Source organism: Ranitomeya variabilis, chromosome 5, assembly GCF_051348905.1.
Source record: "Ranitomeya variabilis isolate aRanVar5 chromosome 5, aRanVar5.hap1, whole genome shotgun sequence".
NCBI classification, from domain to species: Eukaryota; Metazoa; Chordata; class Amphibia; order Anura; family Dendrobatidae; genus Ranitomeya; species Ranitomeya variabilis.
This window is the reverse complement of record NC_135236.1, coordinates 58,389,348-58,410,664: the sequence shown is the minus strand read 5'-3', so window position 1 is coordinate 58,410,664 and position 21,317 is coordinate 58,389,348. Positions and strand designations below refer to the sequence as shown.

At 42.0% G+C, this 21,317-nt stretch overlaps 1 protein-coding gene across 1 annotated transcript; it reads left to right on the top strand.

Annotated features, from left to right (window-relative positions):
- Positions 1-306: 306 nt before the first annotated feature.
- Positions 307-21,017, top strand: ANGPTL6 (angiopoietin like 6). The gene is made up of 6 exons (XM_077262073.1): positions 307-430; positions 12,069-12,702; positions 15,921-16,095; positions 17,759-17,952; positions 18,809-19,079; positions 19,273-21,017. Exons 2-6 carry the CDS (start codon positions 12,118-12,120, stop codon positions 19,461-19,463), a joined length of 1,416 nt encoding a protein of 471 aa, XP_077118188.1. The 5' UTR covers positions 307-430; positions 12,069-12,117; the 3' UTR covers positions 19,464-21,017.
- Positions 21,018-21,317: the final 300 nt, after the last annotated feature.

The window sequence follows — 21,317 nt, the reverse complement described above, 5'->3', positions numbered from 1 at the left end:
TGATCTGAAACATTTAAGTGTGACAGACATGCAAAAGAATAAAATCTGGAAGGGGGAAACACTTTTTCATACAACTGTAGATAGATAGATAGATAGATAGATAGATAGATAGATAGATAGATAGATAGATAGATAGATAGATAGATAGATAGATATCTGGAAATATCTGTATCAGGAGCTGACTCTCATGGTGACTTCTTATGTAGCAGACAAGTGTCAGACGATTTGGCCCGGGGTCCGGCTGCCCCTCTGTGTAGCACATTAGGAAGCCCTGGGAGCGGAGGCTGTGTACAGGGGAGGAGGCTCAGCGCTGCCTGTCCCCATCCTGCAGCCCTACTACATAAGCAGAGGGAAGAGCTCCAGCCCCGACATACACACCCCGGACTATCAGCATCCAGCCTGGAGCTGGCAGGATCAGACCCTCAGCACAGTAAGTGTCATGTATGGGGACATTAGGAGGACACAACATCATCATTATCATCATCATCATCATCATCATCATCATTATATTCTTCTCATTGTGCTGAGCTTCGCTTCTAGTCAGCAAAGGGGCGAGGATGAGACACATAAGAGACCACCCAGGGGTCTCTGGTCTCCAGGGGCTGCCAGGGACTTGTTCTATATAGAAGGGGAACAGGAAAATGCTAGAAGGGCAATTCCTCTTTATGACGAGGCTCCTGCTGCCAGTAATGGGCGCAGGAATCTGTTCTGAGCCTTTATCCTAAGGAAGGAGAGTAGGACGTGTGATGTGTGGGACGCACAGCCGGTTATAGATACTCCGATATCAGATTATATTATCTCTCCTTTTTTACTCTTAGCATTTGTGTTATCTGCATGTTTTATTATTTAGCTGATGTTTTATATGAGCTATTCCATTCCGCCGTATTATATCATCCACCTATCTATTCTCTATCACCTATTACATGACTTACACTGATATTGTATGTTTGTTATCTCCTGTCCTTTCTATATAGAATTGCGCCATGTTACCTTCTCCGCAGATTATGATTTATAGCGCGCGGTATTATATCACATTGTACATATTACACTACAGTATCTTACAGAATCTGCGCATTCTATTATCTATAGATTAGTACGGATATCCTATTCTGTTATATATTAACCTCTTCATTGCCATGCATACAACATTCTTCTTGCATCTTTGGGAGATGAGCGCGGTGACCGGATTGTGGACTCACGGCGTAAATATTTTAATACCCTGATAAACTGAACTTTCACACACACACACACACACATATATATATAGATAGATTTATATTTACTTATTTTTAATTTTTTTTGAAAAGGGAAAAGAAAGTTATTTAAAATCGTATTTTTTTTATTTTGTAAATAATATAATAATATTAATAAATATAATAATATTTTGTAATAATATATATAAACACACAGTGTGGAAAATAAGTATTTGATCCACTGCTGATTAAAAAATTATTGTAGGTACGTTTCACCTGCGAGAGAGACAGAATCTAAAAGTAAAAAAACAGAAAATCCCATTGTACGATTTTTTACATAATTAATTTGCATTTTACTGCATGAAATAAATGTTTAATAGAAAAGAAGAACAGAACTTAACATTTAGTACAGAAACCTTTGTTTACAGTTACAGAGGTCAGACGTTTCTCGACCAGGTTTGCACACACTGCAGCAGGGATTTTGGCCCCCTCCTCCATACAGATCTTCTCCACTCCAAATCTTTCAGGTTTCGGGGCTGTCGCTGGGCAACATTGAGTTTCAGTTTCTCCAAAGATTTTCCATTGGGTTCAGGTCTGGAGACTGACTAGGCCACTCCAGGACCTTGAAATGCTTCTTACTCCTTAGTTACCCTGGCTGTGTATTTCGGGTCATTGTCCTGCTGGAAGACCCAGCCACGACCCATCTTCAATGCTCTTACTGAGGGAAGGAGGTTGTTGGCCAAAATCTCGTGATACATGACCACATCCATCCTTCCCCCAATATGGTGCAGTCATCCAGTCCCCTTTGCAGAAAAAGCACCAAAGTATGATGTTTACACTACCATGCTTCATTGTCGGGATGGTGTTCTTGGGGCTTAAATCATGCTTCTTCCTCCTCCAACACAGCGAATGGAGTCTATACCAAAAAGTTATTTTTTGGTCTTATCTGACCACATGACCTTCTCCCATGCCTCCTCTGAATCATTCAGATGGTCATTGAAAAGCTTCAAATCATCCTGGACATGTGCTGGCGTGAGCAGCGGGACCTTGTGTGCCCTGCAGGATTTTAATCTATGACTGCGTACTGTGTTACTAACGGTAATGTTTGATACTGTGGTCCCAGCTCTCTTCAGGTCATTGACCAGGCCCTCCCATGTAGTTCTGGGCTGATTCCTGGCCTTTCTCAGAATAATCCTTACCCCACGAGGCGAGATACTGCATGGAGCCTACGACCAAGGAAGATTGACAGCCATCTTGTGTTTCTTCAATTTTCTAATAATTGTTCCAACATTTGTCGCCTTCTCACCAAGCTGCTCAACTTTTGCCCTCTGTCATGTTCCCAAAATATCCTGTTTCATGTCTTGAAGTTTTGTGAAAGAGTTTAAAAAAGTTTATTCCTTATTCACGTTCATTAAAGAAGAGATGGCGCTCACGTTTCTTCACCCCATCATGTAAACACAGGCGACCTTCTGTAAACCTTCCTGGCAGAAGGCCGGCTTCTCAGGCCTGCGTCCCATCACCTTATCTCCCTGCTGTCATTCCCAACTTCTGCTCATTAAGACTGGAAATAATGGAAGAAGATGGAGCTGTAGTGCTGAGCAGGCGGACATGATGGAGGTGATAGTCCTATGTGGTTCTCCGGGACTGAATCACACATGAAAGCTTTAGATACAGCAGCACAGTACACAGTATCACACAGGATAGGGTTAGATACTAGGCTTACATATATAAAATTAGGTATACAGCTCAGTAGTCTCACACACATTAGGATTAGATACACAGGTCAAAAGACAGTATCACACATGGTAGGATTAGATACACAGGTCAAAAGACAGTATCACACAGGATATGGTTAGATACACAGATTGGTAGACAGGATCACACAGAATAAGCTTAGATACACAGCTCAGTAGACAGGATCACACAGAATAAGCTTAGATACACAGCTCAATAGACAGGATCACACAGAATAAGCTTAGATACATAGCTCAGTAGACAGGATCACACAGAATAAGCTTAGATACATAGCTAAGTAGATAGGACCACACAGAATAAGCTTAGATACATACTCAGTAGACAGGATCACACAATAAGCTTAGATACATACTCAGTAGACAGGATCACACAATAAGCTTAGATACATAGCTCAGTGTACAGTATCACAAGATAGAATTACATACATCACGTTACATTAGTAGACAGTATCACACATGATAGGATTAGATGCTTTGATAGTATACGTGACAGGCTTGGATGCATAGCACAGCAGACAGTATCACACATGACAGGTTGGATACATCAGCTCAGCAGACAGTATCACACGATAGGCTTAGATACTCAGCTCAGCAGACAGTATCACAGATTAGGATTAGATGCGTAAAGACCTTTATCGGTTCTGGAACAAGTATGTCAAACATCAGCACGTCAGGATCAGTGGGGTCACAGAAGGTCTCTAACAGGTAGTTGGATGGATAAAGAAGGTCAGACCTCACCCTAGTGCCTCCTCTCCATTTATTTAAGTTTTTTTACCTTATTTGTTATCCACATTTTATTTACGTTTCATTTTTATTTTATATTTCTTTTTACTTTTTATTTTTCTATAGCCTTTTACCACATAAAAGCATTTAATTCATTAGTTAATTCTTTTATTTCAATGCCAAAAGGAGCAAGGGCCTTGCCCTAGGCTTACAATCTATAAGATAGGTGTGGGGTGAAGGACATCTTGAAGCTTTCCGAGTCCTGAGTGAGCTTCCCCCAGCTTAAATCCAGGTTCTGTTCTTTTTTGGTTCCTGTTGCTCCCCTAATAGTTTAGAATTTTCAGATCTGCCATACGGTTCCAATAATATTTAGTGCTAATTTTTGTGGTTTAACCACCAAGATGGTGAGGCTCACAGGATTATTTGAGGGCATGTCGTTAGGCTGCTCTACATATTTAGCCTGTGGAGAAGACAGGAGCGGTTTATTATTACTTCTGTCTTCTCTTTTTGCACTCAGTCAGATCTAAGTAGTCAGTAAAAACCTCGTCAGTGCTGATGCTTCTGTAGGACCCGGCAATCACGAGATCACCAGGAATCTGTACATCACGACCGAGCTGCTGGGTGCTAGCAGACCCAGGTCGTCTTTTTTAGTGAAACGTGTCACTGTAGGGGACTGTTTCCCCTGTACCTGGGGCTTCTATAGGGGTCCCAAATGGGGTACACTGTCCACACCGAGTTATTTTATGTGGAGTTTGGAGTAGATTCTGCTCTGAAATCCACATCAAATTCTCTTAGAATAAGCTTCCTATTCAACTTAATGTGAAAACAGTCCGATAATGCAAATGATGCTGTTTTCTTTCCACAAGTTGTTTGTGAAAACAAACTTGTGGTTTTTTGCTAGAAAAAAATCTCAAAATTTGACGACAGATTCAATATAAGTGCAAAAAATGCCCCGTGCCAAAAACATGTTCTCGTTTTTAATGTGGATTAGTGGATTTACAAAATACTGACAAAATAATTAAAAATTAAAATTGAGATTTTTAGGAGCAGAACAGTAACACTGCAGTGTGATGACAAGAATCTGCATAACTAATCATATGCTGAATAGTTACAAGTCAAATGTATGCATGAGATAGCCAAGATGGTTGTCTGTAAAAATGATGGTAGTGTCACGTCCAAAGCTGTAGCGGATGGTGAGATATGGAGACAGAAAGTCAAAAGGTCCAAATATTGTTACCCTTTGTCTCCACACTGTATATGTACACACTCACACACATATATACAGGGGTTGGACAAAATAATGGAAACACCTGGAAACATCAACAAATGTTAGTTTAATATGGTGTAGGTCCACCTTTTGCAGCGATTACAGCCTCAATTCCCGAAGGTATGGATTCATACAAGGTGTGAATTGTTTCCAAAAGAATTTAAGCCCATTCTGCAGTTCAAACACCCTCCTGTTCTTTGAGCGACGATGGCGGCGGAAATCGACGTCTAACTTGAATCTCTAAAATTGACCATAAATGCTCAATAATGTTGAGGTCTGGGGATTGTGGGGGCCAGATGAGAGGCTCAACTTCATTAGAATGTTCCTTGTGCCATGCTTTAACGATGCTAGCTGTATGAATTGGTGCATTATCATCCTGAAAGATGGCGTTCCCCTCCAGTAACAGTGCTTGAACCATTCGATGCACTTGGTCGCCCAAAATGTCTAAATAATCTCGGCTGTTAATTCATCCATGAAGGGATATCATTGGCCCAGCGGATCTCCACGAAATAGCGCCCCAGATCATCACAGAACCTCCACCATGTTTTACGGTTGGGAGAAGGCAGTCTGGATGGAATGCTTCTTTCTGCTGTCTCCAAACATACACTCGGCCGGAGGTCGGAAATAGGGTAAACGATGATTCATCTGAGAATATCACATGTTTCCACTGCTCGAGGGACCAATTCTGGAGGTTTCTACACCACTCTAAAGGCTTGGAAACATTTGTCATTGAGAGCAGCGGTTTTCTAATTGCAGCTCTTCCGTGGAATCCAGATTTGTGCAGCTCCCAACGAACAGTTTTCATGGAAACTGGGTTCTGTAGGTGTTCATTGAGCTCAGCGGTGATTTTCGGAGCCTTGGTCTTGCGATCCTCTCTCACAATTCGCTTTAGAGTCTGACAGTCTCTCTCAGTCAACTTTGACTTTCGTCCGGACCTGTGCTTTGCTGCGGACGTTTTTCCTTCTCTTTCAAACGCAGTCATTACTTTGGAGACAGTACCTCTTGACACGCCAAGCATTCGGGCACTTTCTGTTACACTAGCGCCTGCCATACGAGCACCAACAATTTGGCCTCTTTGAAAATCCGAGAGGTCTGCCATTGGTATCACGTTCTCATCAATGTTCTTACAATTATGCAAAAAAAAAAAAAGCTAATTTACATACACATATCACATAATACAAATAATCAACTACAAAACATTACCATATGTCACGGTTTGGATGTATATAATATGTTCAAAGATTATGATGCCAAAACGTTAGGTGTTTCCATTATTTTGTCCAACCCCTGTATATATACCCACACTCACATACACACATATATACACACACATATATGCACTCATACACACACATATATACACACACACTCACACATACATATACCCACACTCACACATACACACACTCATACTTACATATATACAGTATATACATATATATATACACAGACACTCACACATATATATATACAAACTCACACATACACACTCACACATACACGAAAATATATACACACTCACACATATATACACACACTCACACATACATATACCCACACTCACACATACACACACTCATACTTACATATATACAGTATATACATATATATATATATATATATATATACAGACACTCACACATATATATATATATACAAACTCACACATACACACTCACACATACACGAAAATATATACACACTCACACATACATATATATATACAGACTAACACATACACACTCACACATACATACACACTCACACATATATACACACACAAATATATGTACACACACTCAAACATACTCACATATATATATATATATATATATACACAATCATACATTCATGCACACAGAGGCACATACACATGCTCACGCACACTGTTAACTCTCTGGAAACATCTCACCAGACATACAGCTGAATTGTGACTGCAACCTGATCCTAGTAACCACATACAATATCTGCCAAGGCCTGAACTTTGAGGTTTTGGACTGATTTCCACTCATCAGCAGAATTCCCTCTTTATTTTTTCTTCCCTTTGTTTCTTGGGTATATTGAGGTAACGAAGAAGCTGAGATCTGTGTACCTCTGACCAGACTGGGTGCACCTCTTGTGATGTTGGGTGCTGCCATCATTGCCATGTGTATATGAGAAGTACCCCCAAGTGATAGTATTAAAGGGGTTGTCCTGCCTTAGGGTGCTTTCACACTGCATGCTGTCACACGGTTGTTGGTCCCATTGGGGCTTACGTCTGAACCCCCGCAAAACAGAATTCGAGCATATACACCGAAGGAGCCATGGACTATCATGGTGCCAACAGAGCGAATATGTGCTCCGTCATGCATAATTTTCAGGCGTGTACACCTACTGGAGACTACTACGTCAGAGTCTGCTTCCAATAGGCGTTCACGACCAACAATTTGAGACCCCCATCCTCCAATATTCTCTGTTATGCAACCTGTTCATGCAATACAGTGACCATACCGTTTTGTGTCCACAGCTCTGATGTGTACTGTAGGTGTATATTGCAGCAGACTACAAGCAGACCCTGCATCTAATCTGATCTCACAGATATATATTAGCCCTTTTCACCTTAACCTTCTCCTGCACACTGTAGGGGCGTTGAAACAGCTGTGCCGGTCCAGCGTAGAATTGTTTACTCCCTCTTATGGTGTTTCACTAGAGTAAATTGAGAATTACAGTATTATATGCCCAGGAACCATTTGAGTGGGCCATGCAGAGGGAAAACGGGCAGGCAGATCCATTGCAAATTTTATCAAGGATTAGCCCCATTATCTCCATACGATATAAAAGAATTATTTCAGTGAAAGATTATTTTTGATTACACACCTAAGAATTCTTGCCGAAATTTTCCAGTGGGTGTGAATAGTTAAACCCAATTAGTATGTATGGTACGCAGATGTCTGAATGGAGCGTTGTGCTGACAACTCTACTCATTGGCTGGGACACAGCTTCAACAGGGTTCCTTCCCATCATTATTGCATTACTATGTCTATCGGGCCGGTAGGGCTCGGGACTTGACTTGCGTGGTGTAGTTCACAGACCTTGAATGGCGTGGGTCTGGATATCAAGTTTTGATGGCACAGTCTGGTTCACGGACCTTGACTGGTGTCATCTGGATCCCGCTCATGGACATACAAAAACCCACTGGTTCAGGCCTCCTGGCACGTCCGGGTGTCTTTGCCTCGGCGCCCCTCTCAGCACACGTCCTGCTCGTCCCACTAGTTGGCACCAAATCACTTCCCGCCTTGTCATTCCAGACTCTGTATCAGGAAAAGGAGTCATGAAGGTCACCTGACCCGGTGCTCTATCTAAATTCATCCTTCCAAAAACTCTTCATCTTCCTGTTGGTTCCACAGGATTCTGCTTAGGGAGTGGGTGGTAGTCTCCAGATACAAATGGCGCACAGTGCTGGGGAATCTCATCTTCTATAGCACACCCTCCTACAAATCCACAATTTCCTTGGATCGATCCTTCGATCATCAGTTGTGATAAGTCCCAGGGCAGCCCGACCATTACAAAATGGCTGTGGATCAGCACAGAGTGTTCATGTGGGAAGATTTCCTTGAGCAGTTGCAGTATAAAAGGCGGCCCTGGCGGCAGCCATGTCTGACATGTGGGGTCTTGCTGCTATTCCACACGCTAAGCAATGTCTTTAATCTACCATCATCTCCTGATGATTCCAATAGGTAAAACGTGTCAAGATACGGAAATTTGAGGATTCTAGTGCAGATCTGGACACAAGGAAACTTACATAGGGGAAGTTTAACTAACGTCCTTCTTGGGACGTCTCTCCTAATCATCCTGTTTAGGATATTCGACAATGACTGAATGTACATCTTAGAGCGCCATCTCAAACCATCCTTTTTAGGACACTTCTCCTTATATCCCACCGATTAGGATGGTATTCAATTGATTTATGGTCCTAACAGGGACATGAGGTTAATAAACTCAAATTGGTCAAGATGGCTGAACTTCCGATAAAGGACGCTATTGCCAATTATGCTCCTAAGGACGCTACTGTATATATCCCACCGATAGGGAATTAATTCAAATAGTCTAGGGTCCTAATTCAGACATAAGGGAAATATACTCAAATAGGGCGAGGCAATCGAATATCCTTTTGACACGACTTCCAAGCATACTTCTTAGGACCTTAACCACGGTCTTTACACCATGTAGTACAAAATATTGGGGTGTTACAAAATGGATCCATAGTCCCAATTTAAACATAGGGTGCACAATATCCTCATAGTGCCATTCTCCTTAGGAGGATAACCACCAACCGGAATTGAACCCAACTGTCCCCTATGGGAAACGTACCACTATCCATGTTCCATGTGCTACACTGGGGTGAAATTTAATTTATTACTAAACTAAATTTTAAGTCCTGACCTGTAATAGCACAAGAATAAGACTACACAATTACCGGGCTTCCATGATCAGTAGTTTGGTTTTGAAAGTGGTTATGAAAATATATTCCTCCTTGAAAAAAACCCAGAATGAAATATTTGAAAAAAAACCTGAATGAAATATTTGAAGAATTTTCTATATTAACAATTGCACCTTTTTATAAAATTTTGCATTCCTAGAAACCAAACCCCGAATTTGGCCATTGTACAGTGCGGACAAAAATTGTGCATTTGATTCCACGTGAAATACAGAAAATACGTAGAGAACGACTGAGCTTCAGAAGCTGCAACATCAGCTGTGATACCGGGCATCAGTGCTTAATAGGGGAAAAAGTCCTTCCCGATTTCACATATGGCAATCAGACTAGTTCCATGGATCAACGTCCCATCACAGAATCTAGTGCCCATAACCTGTAATATTATATTTTTCTGGAAAGTCATCCATGCTCTTTTTGTACTTTTGAAGTGAATCAACCATTGTGTGGCAGAGAGTTTCATAGTCTCACTGCTCTTACAGTAAAGAATCCATAGTCTCACTGCTCTTACAGTAAATAATCCATAGTCTTACTGCTTACAGTAAAGAATCCATAGTCTCACTGCTTGTAAAGTAAAGAATCCATAGTCTTACTGCTCTTACAGTAAAGAATCCTTAGTCTCACTGCTCTTACAGTAAAGAATCCATAGTCTTACTGTTCAGCCAATAAACGTATCACTCCTTGAATACTTTTCTCAATTTTTTTGGACATGAGTATTTTCCCAGTGTTTTACAATTTAGTACACAATTATATATTTTATTTCCCCTGCCCAAGTGCATAACTTTACATTTATCTACATTGAATTGCCATTTCTCAGCCCAAGCCTCCAGCTTACATAAATCCTTCTGTAACCAGAACCATATTTAGTGCCCAAGCAATACAATCGTGCAGTCTACAAATAAATAATCCATACAATGCCCATATAGCATTGTTAGTTTCCTAAATAACGCTGCCCAACCAATAAACTAGGAAATGAAGCTGCCATTCCATAGATTTGGCGACCAAGTGTGTGTTCAGGGCCAGTGGTGACCCTTACAGTTGTGGCTGTACCTCTAAAGAGCCCCATACACATATGCTTAATGTCGGCCAAAAACAGACGATTTTGGCAGGACTGTCTGACCATCTCAAGTGTGAGAAGTAGAAATGTAAGATATTTTCACACCCGAGTGGTAAGATGGTAGCAGCTGTGCCTGGCAGTAACTTAGGCCACATTCCCAGTATTTCCTTCCTTCAGTATTTGGTCAGTATTTTACCTCAGTATGTGTAAGCCAAAACCCAGAGTGGATGAAAAATACAGAAGTGGTGCATATGTTTCTATTACACTTTTCCACTGATTGTTCCACTCCTGGTTTTGGCTTACAAATACTGAGGTAAAATACTGACTAAATACTGAAGGTGGGAACGTGGCCTTACTCTCATCTGTCTATTAAAAACACATGAAGACTGAGTACAGAACATTTTGGAGAGTTAGGTGTCGGTCGAATGAGTTTATTGGAACCCAAAGACCAACCCTGGTAGTCCTCCTTCAGACTACTTGAATGTTCACCATTGCCAACCGTTTGTCCTAGCAAATACATTGGAAAAATCCAAGGCAGTCTTAAAGGGAAACTGTTAAGGTACCTTCACACTGAACGATATCGCTAGCGATCCGTGACGTCGCAGCGTCCTGGCTAGCGATATCGTTGTGTTTGACAGGCAGCAGCGATCAGGATCCTGCTGTGACATCGTTGGTCGGAGAAGAAAGTCCAGAACTTTATTTCGTCGCTGGTTCTCCCGTAGACATCGCTGGATCGGTGTGTGTGACTCCGATCCAGCGATGTCTTCACTGGTAACCAGGGTAAACATCGGGTTACTAAGCGCAGGGCCGCGCTTAGTAACCCGATGTTTACCCTGGTTACCAGCGTAAACGTAAAAAAAAAAAACACATACTCACATTCCGGTGCCCGGCGTCCGCTTCCCTGCACTCCTCCTGCATCCTGTGTAAGTGCCGGCCGTAAAGCAGAGCGGTGACGTCACCGCTGTGCTCTGTGGGAGATGCCGGAGATGTTCGGCGCTGACACAGGATGCAGGAGGAGTGCAGGGAAGCGGACACCGGAATGTGAGTATGTGGTTTTTTTTTTACGTTTACGCTGGTAACCAGGGTAAACATCGGGTTACTAAGCGCGGCCCTGCGCTTAGTAACCTGATGTTTACCCTGGTTACCAGGGGACTTCGGCATCGTTGGTCGCTGGAGAGCCGTCTGTGTGACAGCTCTCCAGCGACCACACAGCGACTAAACAGCGACGCTGCAGCGATCGGCATCGTTGTCTGTATCGCTGCAGTGTCGCTTAGTGTGAAGGTACCTTTAGTATGACACTATTTATACACATGTGTAGCTCTTTCGCAGACAAGTCCAGCAATACCTTTAAGTGGCCAGTCAGTTCCTTTGTTACAGAGAAATTAGCATTTGAATTGATATGCAAATGAGGCTGAAGGACTATGGTAGATCTGATGCTCCAGCTCTATTCCCCGTCCGTGACAGACTTCTCCTGCTTGACTGACAACTCCTTAAAAATAACATTTATTTACCCACTCTTTCAGAAAACGGCCAAAATATGGAATGGCACACTGGACATTATCATTAATTATAACTGTAACTACTCTGTTTTCCATTCCAGGAAGTATATGGTGAGGTTTGGACCTGGGATTATCTAAGATAATTTTACAATGAGCTTCTATTCAGTCATATGGGTAACCCTGCTGCCAAGTTTCTGCCAACCACAGTTATCCAGCGAATATGTCAACCTGAACAATGGAGGAGGCCAAGGTAAATGCACTTACACATTTGTCGTGCCACAGCAGAAAATCACTGGAGCTGTTTGCATTAGCACAGCCAAGTTCCCCGATGTTTTTGGAGTTAACAGAAGTGAAGTTGAGGAGTTAAAACAGGAACTTAGTCGTCAACAAACAGAGATCGAGAAAATTAAAAGGCTGGTAGATGTAGACCACGAGGTAGCCAATGAAATGGACCATCTGCGAAGAGAAGGCAGGAATATGGGATCCCGTCTCAGTCACCTGCATGTGCAGTTACTCCATGAAGTGCTTCAGAAAAAGAATGACTCAAAAGAATTATTTCAGGGAGAGGATAAAGCAACCAATGCCACCTCTGAAGTCCTTTCTTTGGCTTCAAAGTACCGAGATCTACAGGAAAAGTACAACTTTCTAACCTCACTAGTCAACAACCAGAGTCTGATCATTGCGCGTTTAGAAGAGCAATGTCTACAAATCTTTGGTCGACGTCAAGCAGACCAGGTAAGGTGGCCATCTATGATCATTAATACATTTGGGGAACATGGCCTTGGATTGACACATCTTTGTACCTATGGGTATCAAAAACATGATGTTGTACAGGTAGGACTTTATAAGATACACAAACCTGGTTAAACCATATCAAGGGCATAGCTATAGATGTAGCAGTTATATCCTGGTCAAGACACCAGTATTACACATAGTTGGGGGTCCTAATAAAGCTTCTGGGCCCCAAACCAAACTCTTTAAATTAGGCCACTAGACCTCTCAGTTCTGGCTATGGTAGGGAGGGACCATTTATCATCTCAGATTCTAGACCCATTGTACAAATCCATCACTGGAACCCTTTTTTTATTTTTTCAAAAGAAAGAGAGGGTAGACCGCATGAGGCAAGAGGGCCAAATTGAGGATAATTTGTTCTAACTTATTCAGAAGATGCCACCGGATAAAAAAAAAAAAAAAATTTAGGTTGAGGGCAAACTGACTATAAACAGTACAGACCAAAAGTTTGGACACACCTTCTCATTTAAAGATTTTTCTGTATTTTCATGACTATGAAAATTGTACATTCACACTGAAGGCATCAAAACTATGAATTAACACATGTGGAATTCTATACTTAACAAAAAAGTGTGAATCTCTTGGCATTCTCATGATGAGCTTCAAGAGGTAGTCACCGGAAATGGTCTTCCAACAACCTTGAAGGAGTTCCCAGAGATGCTTAGCACTTGTTGGCCCTTTTGCCTTCACTCTGCGGTCCAGCTCCCTCCAAACCATCTCGATTGGGTTCAGGTCTGGTGACTGTGGAGGCCAGGTCATCTGGCGTAGCACCCCATCACTCTCCCTCTTGGTCAAATAGCCCTTACACAGCCTGGATACCCTTTATACTCCTTATTTTTTTTTTTTTATTTCTTTTTACAGCCTGGAGATGTGTCTGGGGTCATTGTCCTGTTGAAAAATAAATGATGGTCCAACTAAACGCAAACCAGATGGAATAGCATGCCGCTGCAAGATGCTGTGGTAGCCATGCTGGTTCAGTATGCCTTCAATTTTGAATAAATCCCCAATAGTGTCACCAGCAAAGCACCCCCACACCATCACACCTCCTCCTCCATGCTTCACGGTGGGAACCAGGCATGTAGAGTCCATCCGTTCACCTTTTCTGCATCGCACAAAGACACGGTGGTTGGAACCAAAGATCTAAAATTTGGACTCATCAGACCAAAGCACAGATTTTCACTGGTATAATGTCCATTCCTTGTGTTCTTTAGCCCAAACAAGTCTCTCCTGCTTGTTGCCTTTCCTTAGCAGTGGTTTCCTAGAAGCTATTTTACCATGAAGGCCTGCTGCACAAAGTCTCCTCTTAACAGTTGTTGTAGAGATGTGTCTGCTGCTAGAACTCTGTGTGGCATTGACCTGGTCTCTAATCTGAGCTGCTGGGAACCTGCGATTTCTGAGGCTGGTGACTCAGATAAACTTATCCTCAGAAGCAGAGGTGACTCTTGGTCTTCCTTTCCTGGGGCGGTCCTCATGTGAGCCAGTTTCTTTGTAGCGCTTGATGGTTTTTGCAACTGCACTTGGGGACACTTTCAAGGTTTTCCCAATTTTTTCGGACTGACTGACCTTCATTTCTTAAAGTAATGATGGCCACTCATTTTTCTTTACTTAGCTGCTTTTTTCTTGCCATAATACAAATTTTAACAGTCTATTCAGTAGGACTATCAGCTGTGTATCCACCAGACTTCTGCACAACACAACTGATGGTCCCCACCCCATTTATAAGGCAAGAAATCCCACTTATTAAACCTGACAGGGCACACCTGTGAAGTGAAAACCATTTCCGGTGACTACCTCTTGAAGCTCATCAAGAGAATGCCAAGAGTGTGCAAAGCAGTCATCAAAGCAAAAGGTGGCTACTTTGAAGAACCTAGAATATAAGACATAATTTCAGTAGTTTCACACTTTATTGTTAAGTATATAATTCCACGTGTTAATTCATAGTTTTGATGCCTTCAGTGTGAATGTACAATTTTCATAGTCATGAAAATACTGAAAAATCGACAAGGTGTGTCCAAACTTTTGGTCTGTACTGTATGTGGACAAGTCACAGTGTAGAATCAGCCCATAATATTGCGGTAGGATTGTGAGGATGTGAAGGTATTCCAATTGAACTATGTGATGTTATACCCTGGACTAAATTTTGACACTGCTTCAATAAGATGGTGGCTAGAGAAGAACTAACTCAGGAATATGTGTGACTCTATATGAGTAATCATAAAAGGAAACTTTTTTCGCCACAGAATTTATTTTATGATTGAATTTGACTCCATTGTTTTCCAATTCTTTTATTAAAATGGACAAGGATGTAAACAATATTGTAAAGGAATTTATGGCAAGAACCTCCTCTCGGTAATATGATGTTCCCTCGATACACATTCCACCAGGTGGAGAATGAATGGATAGGTAAAGGGCACCAGTTCTCTCAAAAGCTGGGGTTGTAGATGTGTCCCATCAGCTGGACCTCTTTTCTCGAACATTGTTCTCAGCTGTAAGCAGTGATTGCTACCAATACAATGTTTTCTTTTGTTTATTGAAAACCACCCAATTCCACAGTGGAGCCAATAGATTGTCATTACTCAAATCAGTTTCTGTCTACCACTGAGGCTCACAATCTCATTGCTTTGTCTCAGACAAACTGCAGGAAAATTGATTGATCTCCAGTTGACTAGTCAGTATATTTTGGTAAGTGGGAGGAAACGGAAAAACACGGAGAATTAAAGCAAACACGTGGAGAACATACAAACTCCATGCTGATGTTGTCCTTAGTCAGATGAAACATAAGGCTCTGGACCAGGTAAGGTACAATGCTCACTAATGAACCACTGTGCTGCCCAATACGGTTCCCAGTAACTTTTTGTATATAGCCTTGTCTCTATTCATTTTGACTCTTATTTAGACGAAGCAATTGGGTAGTGAGAACAAGTGGAAATTATTAAGACGAAGCAGTTGGGTAGTGAGAACAAGTGGAAATTATTCATTCTTCATAGACTCAGAAAGACAATGGCATAACCATTTAATTATACTGTGTGCCTTTAGTTGTTGCCACCAAGCATCTGGGGTCAAGGTATTTTTGAAGTAATGTCAAGAAAGATGACAAATCAATTACTTTAATTGTTTTTAGGTAAAATGGTCTTTAAATATCAGGTCGTTTATTTTTCCAGGCATCAACTAGTGGGGCCTCCAGCAACTCCTCAGAAGGGAAGAAGAAACAAAATCGTGACACTGATGGGGAGGAGAAAGATGAAACTGCAAACAAGAAAGAAGTACTCCCAACACCAGAAACCAAGACAACCTCCAAAGCCCCAATTAGCAAAACAGAGTCCTCCAAATCTGAAGGTGCCTCATTTATAATGTAAAAAAGTCCCTAATAGGATGAAGATCAAATACATAAAATACAATGTAATATCTACTATATAATTGTCTAAGGGTACTTCCGTCTTTCTGTCCATCTTTCTGTCGCGGTTATTCGTTCGCTGATTGGCAGCTGCCAGTCATGGCTGCCGCGACCAGTCAGCGACGCGCAGTCCGGAAAAAAATGGCCGCTCCTTACTCCCCGCACTCACTGCCCGGCGCCCGCATACACCCCTCCGGTCAGCGCTCACACAGGGTTAATGCCGGCGGTAACGGACCGCGTTATGCCGCGGGTAACGGGTTACCGCCGCTATTAACCCTGTGTGTCCCCAACTTTGTACTATTGACGCTGCCTATGCGGCATCAATAGTACAAAATGTAATGTTAAAAATAATAAATAAATAAAAAAACCTGCTATACTCACCATCTGTAGTCCGCTGAGCCGCTCGCGCGCCCGCCATCTTCCGTTGCAGGTTGCGGTGGCAAAGATGGTCTGGCAGAAGGACCTGCCATGACGTCACGGTCATGTGACCGCGACATCATCACAAGTCCTGCGCGCCTGCGCGGAAAGGACATGCTGTGACGTTACGGTCATGTGACCGTGACGTCATCGTAGGTCCTGCGCTCAGACCAACCCTGGGACTGGAAGCTGCCGTGGACTACAAGGGGCCCTCAGAAAGGTGAGTATGTTTATTTTTTAACCTGTGACAAACGTGGCTGGGCAATATACTACGTGACTGGCCAATATACTACGTGCTCATACTACGTCGCTGGGCAATATACTACGTGACTTGGCAATATACTACGTGACTGGGCAATATACTACGTCGCTGGGCAATATACTACGTCACTGGGCAATATACTACGTCACTGGGCAATATACTACGTGGCTGGGCAATATACTACGTGGCTGGGCAATATACTACGTGGCTGGGCAATATACTACATCGCTGGGCAATATACTACGTGACTTGGCAATATACTACGTGACTGGGCAATATACTACGTGGCTGGGCAATATACTACGTCACTGGGCAATATACTACGTGGCTGGGCAATATACTACGTGGCTGGGCAATATACTACGTGGCTGGGCAATATACTACGTGGCTGGGCAATATACTACGTGACTGGGCAATATACTACATGACTGGGCAATATACTACGTGGCAGGGCAATATACTACGTCACTGGGCAATATACTACGTCGCTGGGCAATATACTACGTCACTGGGCAATATACTACGTCGCTGGGCAATATACTACGTGGCTCTGTGCTGTATACTACGTGGCTGGGCAATATACTACGTCACTGGGCAATATACTACGTGGCTGGGCAATATACTACGTGGCTGGGCAATATACTTTGTGGCTGGGCAATATACTACGTGGCTGGGCAATATACTACGTGGCTGGGCAATATACTACGTCACTGGGCAATATACTACGTGACTGGGCAATATACTACGTGACTGGGCAATATACTACGTGGACATGCATATTCTAGAATACCCGATGCGTTAGAATCGGGCCACCATCTAGTGAAATATAAATAGCCAAATTGTAATAATTTCATTACATAACATATTGTAGTAGAGTTTGAGATTCCTGTGGGACATTATTGATCCATTGTCTTCTTCTCCATCAGGACCATGGGTGGATTGTTATGAAGTCTTCTTAGCTGGTCACCAATCCAGTGGTATCTATCTTCTGAAACCAAATAACAGCAACCAAATCATGCAGGCCTGGTGTGACCAAGAAATCAATGGAGGAGGGTGGACAGTGATCCAAAGACGACAGGATGGATCCACAAACTTCTTTAAAACTTGGCATAATTACAAAGTGAGAACAGATTCACTCTTGAAAATATTATCTACCTTTTCACATTATATAGTGTTCCTCTATGGAATCTTTTCTCTTAAACTTGCAAATCTAAAGTTTGAGCAACAGGTCACAGTCATAATATAGTTATATGGTGTTGTAACATGGCACACGCATCGGTTCTTACTAGGTTTCCATCAGAAAAAAATTGTGCCATTCGTACTTACGGTGCTCAAAATAGTTTGTATGCTAGCACATGGACGATGTCGATCATAAGGCGTTAAGGTGGCCATACATATGATGATCATTCACAATAACTATTATATCTGTTGTCCTAGAAGACTTTGTTTCATAGTTTTTTTCTTCTTTCTAGTAAGTGTTTTATTTCACCCCACAACTGGATTCACAGCCACATTGCTCAGTACAGCAATTATGATCATTCAGAATAACTTATATCTGTTGTCCTAGAAGCCTTGATACTGACAGGACTTTCTTTGTAATTTCCAATAAACTTTATAAAAAAGGCACAGCTTGTTTTAGCTCATCCCACAGCTGGTTTCACAGCCACATAGCTCAGTACAGCTGTATATCTTCCATGATGCTTATACCCATGTGCTGCATATAGACAGAAGAGCAGGAATCCCTCATATCTGTGTGTGCTGTCTATGGGAGACATCATAGCAGCTAGTCTCCATCCACTAGCTGATAGAGAACTGAAAATATGAGCTAGAGCCTGCAGAGTGGAAACTAGTGAAAGACGCAGGATACAACTCATGTAGTGAGAAAAGGGATGGTATATTCTATGTTTACACACAGTTTATCCAGTACAGAATTTCATATATATTTATTTTTAATTTTCTTCTTTACTTTTACACAGCATGGATTTGGTAATTTGGACAACGAATATTGGTTGGGCCTTGAGAACATTTATTGGTTGACCAAACAAGGAAGTTACAAACTTCTAATCTTCATGGATGACTGGCAAGGAAGACAAGTCAGTGCGGAGTATGACCAGTTTCGGGTGGAACCAGAGAGCGACTTCTACCGGTTGCGACTGGGGCAATACCGTGGTACGGCTGGAGACTCCCTTTCCTGGCACAATGATAAGCAGTTTAGCACCTTGGATAAAGATCGGGACTCATACTCAGGTGAGGAATGTGGCAGAAGTATGGCTCTACTCAAAGACAAATATTCTGTTTATAGTGAAAATGCTTACAGTGGTTGTCCTTGGTTTGAACTTCCAAATAGCTTGCACTTCATCGGTCAACTCTGTCGAAAAACGTATTCCATACATAATGTTAAACTTTTTGGACAATTCTAACCACATCTTTCCCTTATCAGGTAACTGTGCCCATTTTCAGAAAGGCGGTTGGTGGTATAACATGTGCGCCCATTCCAACCTGAACGGAGTATGGTACCGTGGTGGTCACTACCGCAGCCGCTACCAGGATGGAGTCTACTGGGCAGAGTTCCGTGGCGGAGCTTACTCGCTAAAGAAGGTTTCCATGCTTATAAAACCCAACAAACAGTGAACTTCTTGCAAGAAATAACAACCCATAATTTTTTTTTTTGCCTGCATCATGGAAAAAAAAAAAACCTTGACTTTACGGATCACTAAAAATGGGGATCTGTGTCTCTGTTTCAGAGAATTGTATCTACAGGTTGTGCCAATACTATTTTCTGCCCATAATATTTTTTTTATTGTTTTTTATACTCCTCTTACTGTAAAGAATCCTTTTAATAGTAAGAGAGAGAACTATGGTTAGTAATGTAAAAAACACAGGTCTGTCAAGTTAAACTGTTAATCCAAAAGAAGAAAAACCCGCTGACAAGGATTGTCCTGATGGATTGGGTGAAAATTCCTCCTGACACCAAATAAGGAGATCCAATTTATTATTAATATTAACAATCTACAACCAATAGTTCATGATATTATTAAAGCTCTTTTGATGAAGTCACCATCACCATGCGTTTTATAGCTTTAGTGCTCTTAGCACATGTGCACACGTCCGGATTTCTTGCAGAAATTTCCTGAAGAAAACCGGAAATTTTCTGCAAGAAATCCGCATTTTTTTTTTGCGTTTTTTTTCCGTTTTTTTCGCGGTTTTTTTTAGCATTCTGCAAGCGTAATTAGCTTGCAGAATGCTAAAGTTTTCCAAGCGATCTGTAGCATCGCTTGGAAAATTGACTGACAAGTTGGTCACACTTGTCAAACATAGTGTTTGACAAGTGTGACCAACTTTTTACTATAGATGCTGCCTATGCAGCATCTATAGTAAAAGATAGAATGTTTAAAAATAATAAAAAAAATAAAAAAATGGTTATACTCACCCTCTGCAGACAGCCGATCTCCTCAGCGGCGTCCGTTCCTATATATGCCGGTGTGGTTCAGGACCTTCGATGACGTCGCAGCTTTTGATTGGTCGCGTGAGTCACATGAGCGGTCACGCGACCAATCACAAGACAGCGACGTCATCACAGGTCCTGAACCACACCATCTATAGGAACGGAAGAGAGAGCATGCACCGGAGAGGCGGGAACACTTTGGGGGCCATCAGTGGGTGAGTATATCACTATTTTTTATTTTATTTCTTATTTTTTGACCACTTATATGGTGCCCAGTGCGTGGAGGAGAGTCTCCTCTCCTCCACCCTGGGTACCAACCGCACATAATCTGCTTACTTCCCGCATGGTGTGCACAGCCCCGTGCGGGAAGTAAGCAGATCAATGCACTCCTAGGTGTGCGGAATCCCCGCAATTCCGCATTTTTCCCCTGAGGAAGGTAGTCGCCGAAACGCGCGTCGGGGTGGACGGGATTGATGTGCACGAATATTGTGACCTACCACTGTGGTATGTATTATTCATAGTCACATATATTGATGATGTACTGTATGTCCTCTACATCGGTATGCGATGCAATTGTGTACTCAATGTGGGCTCTGGATAGCTTCTTACTATGAAAGTGCACCTTAATCCGGTCCTTGTCTGAGATGTGTGTGCGGGTTTATGTAGGGGAATTTGTTGCCTACCATGCTGCATACCTGCTTTTTATATGTCTTCTCTAATAAAGGTTTTGTATATTTGTATTAAGTGGACGTTTTGACTGCTTTTTTGGTGCTTTTTTTACTTCATTTTTAATGAACATGTTGCTTTTTTTTCCGCGATGCGATTTTTTCGCGGAAAAAAATGCAACATTTGCACAAAAAATGCGGAATACCCTGTAAATAATAGGAGGCATATGTAAGCTTTTTTTCGCGTTTTTATCACGTTTTTATAGCGAAAAAACGTGAAAAAAACGCGAAAAATCCTGAACGTGTGCACATGGCCTTAACAGTGGAGAACCCTTTCCCTTTTTTTTGCTTTTGATGATATGGATGCCCACAGAT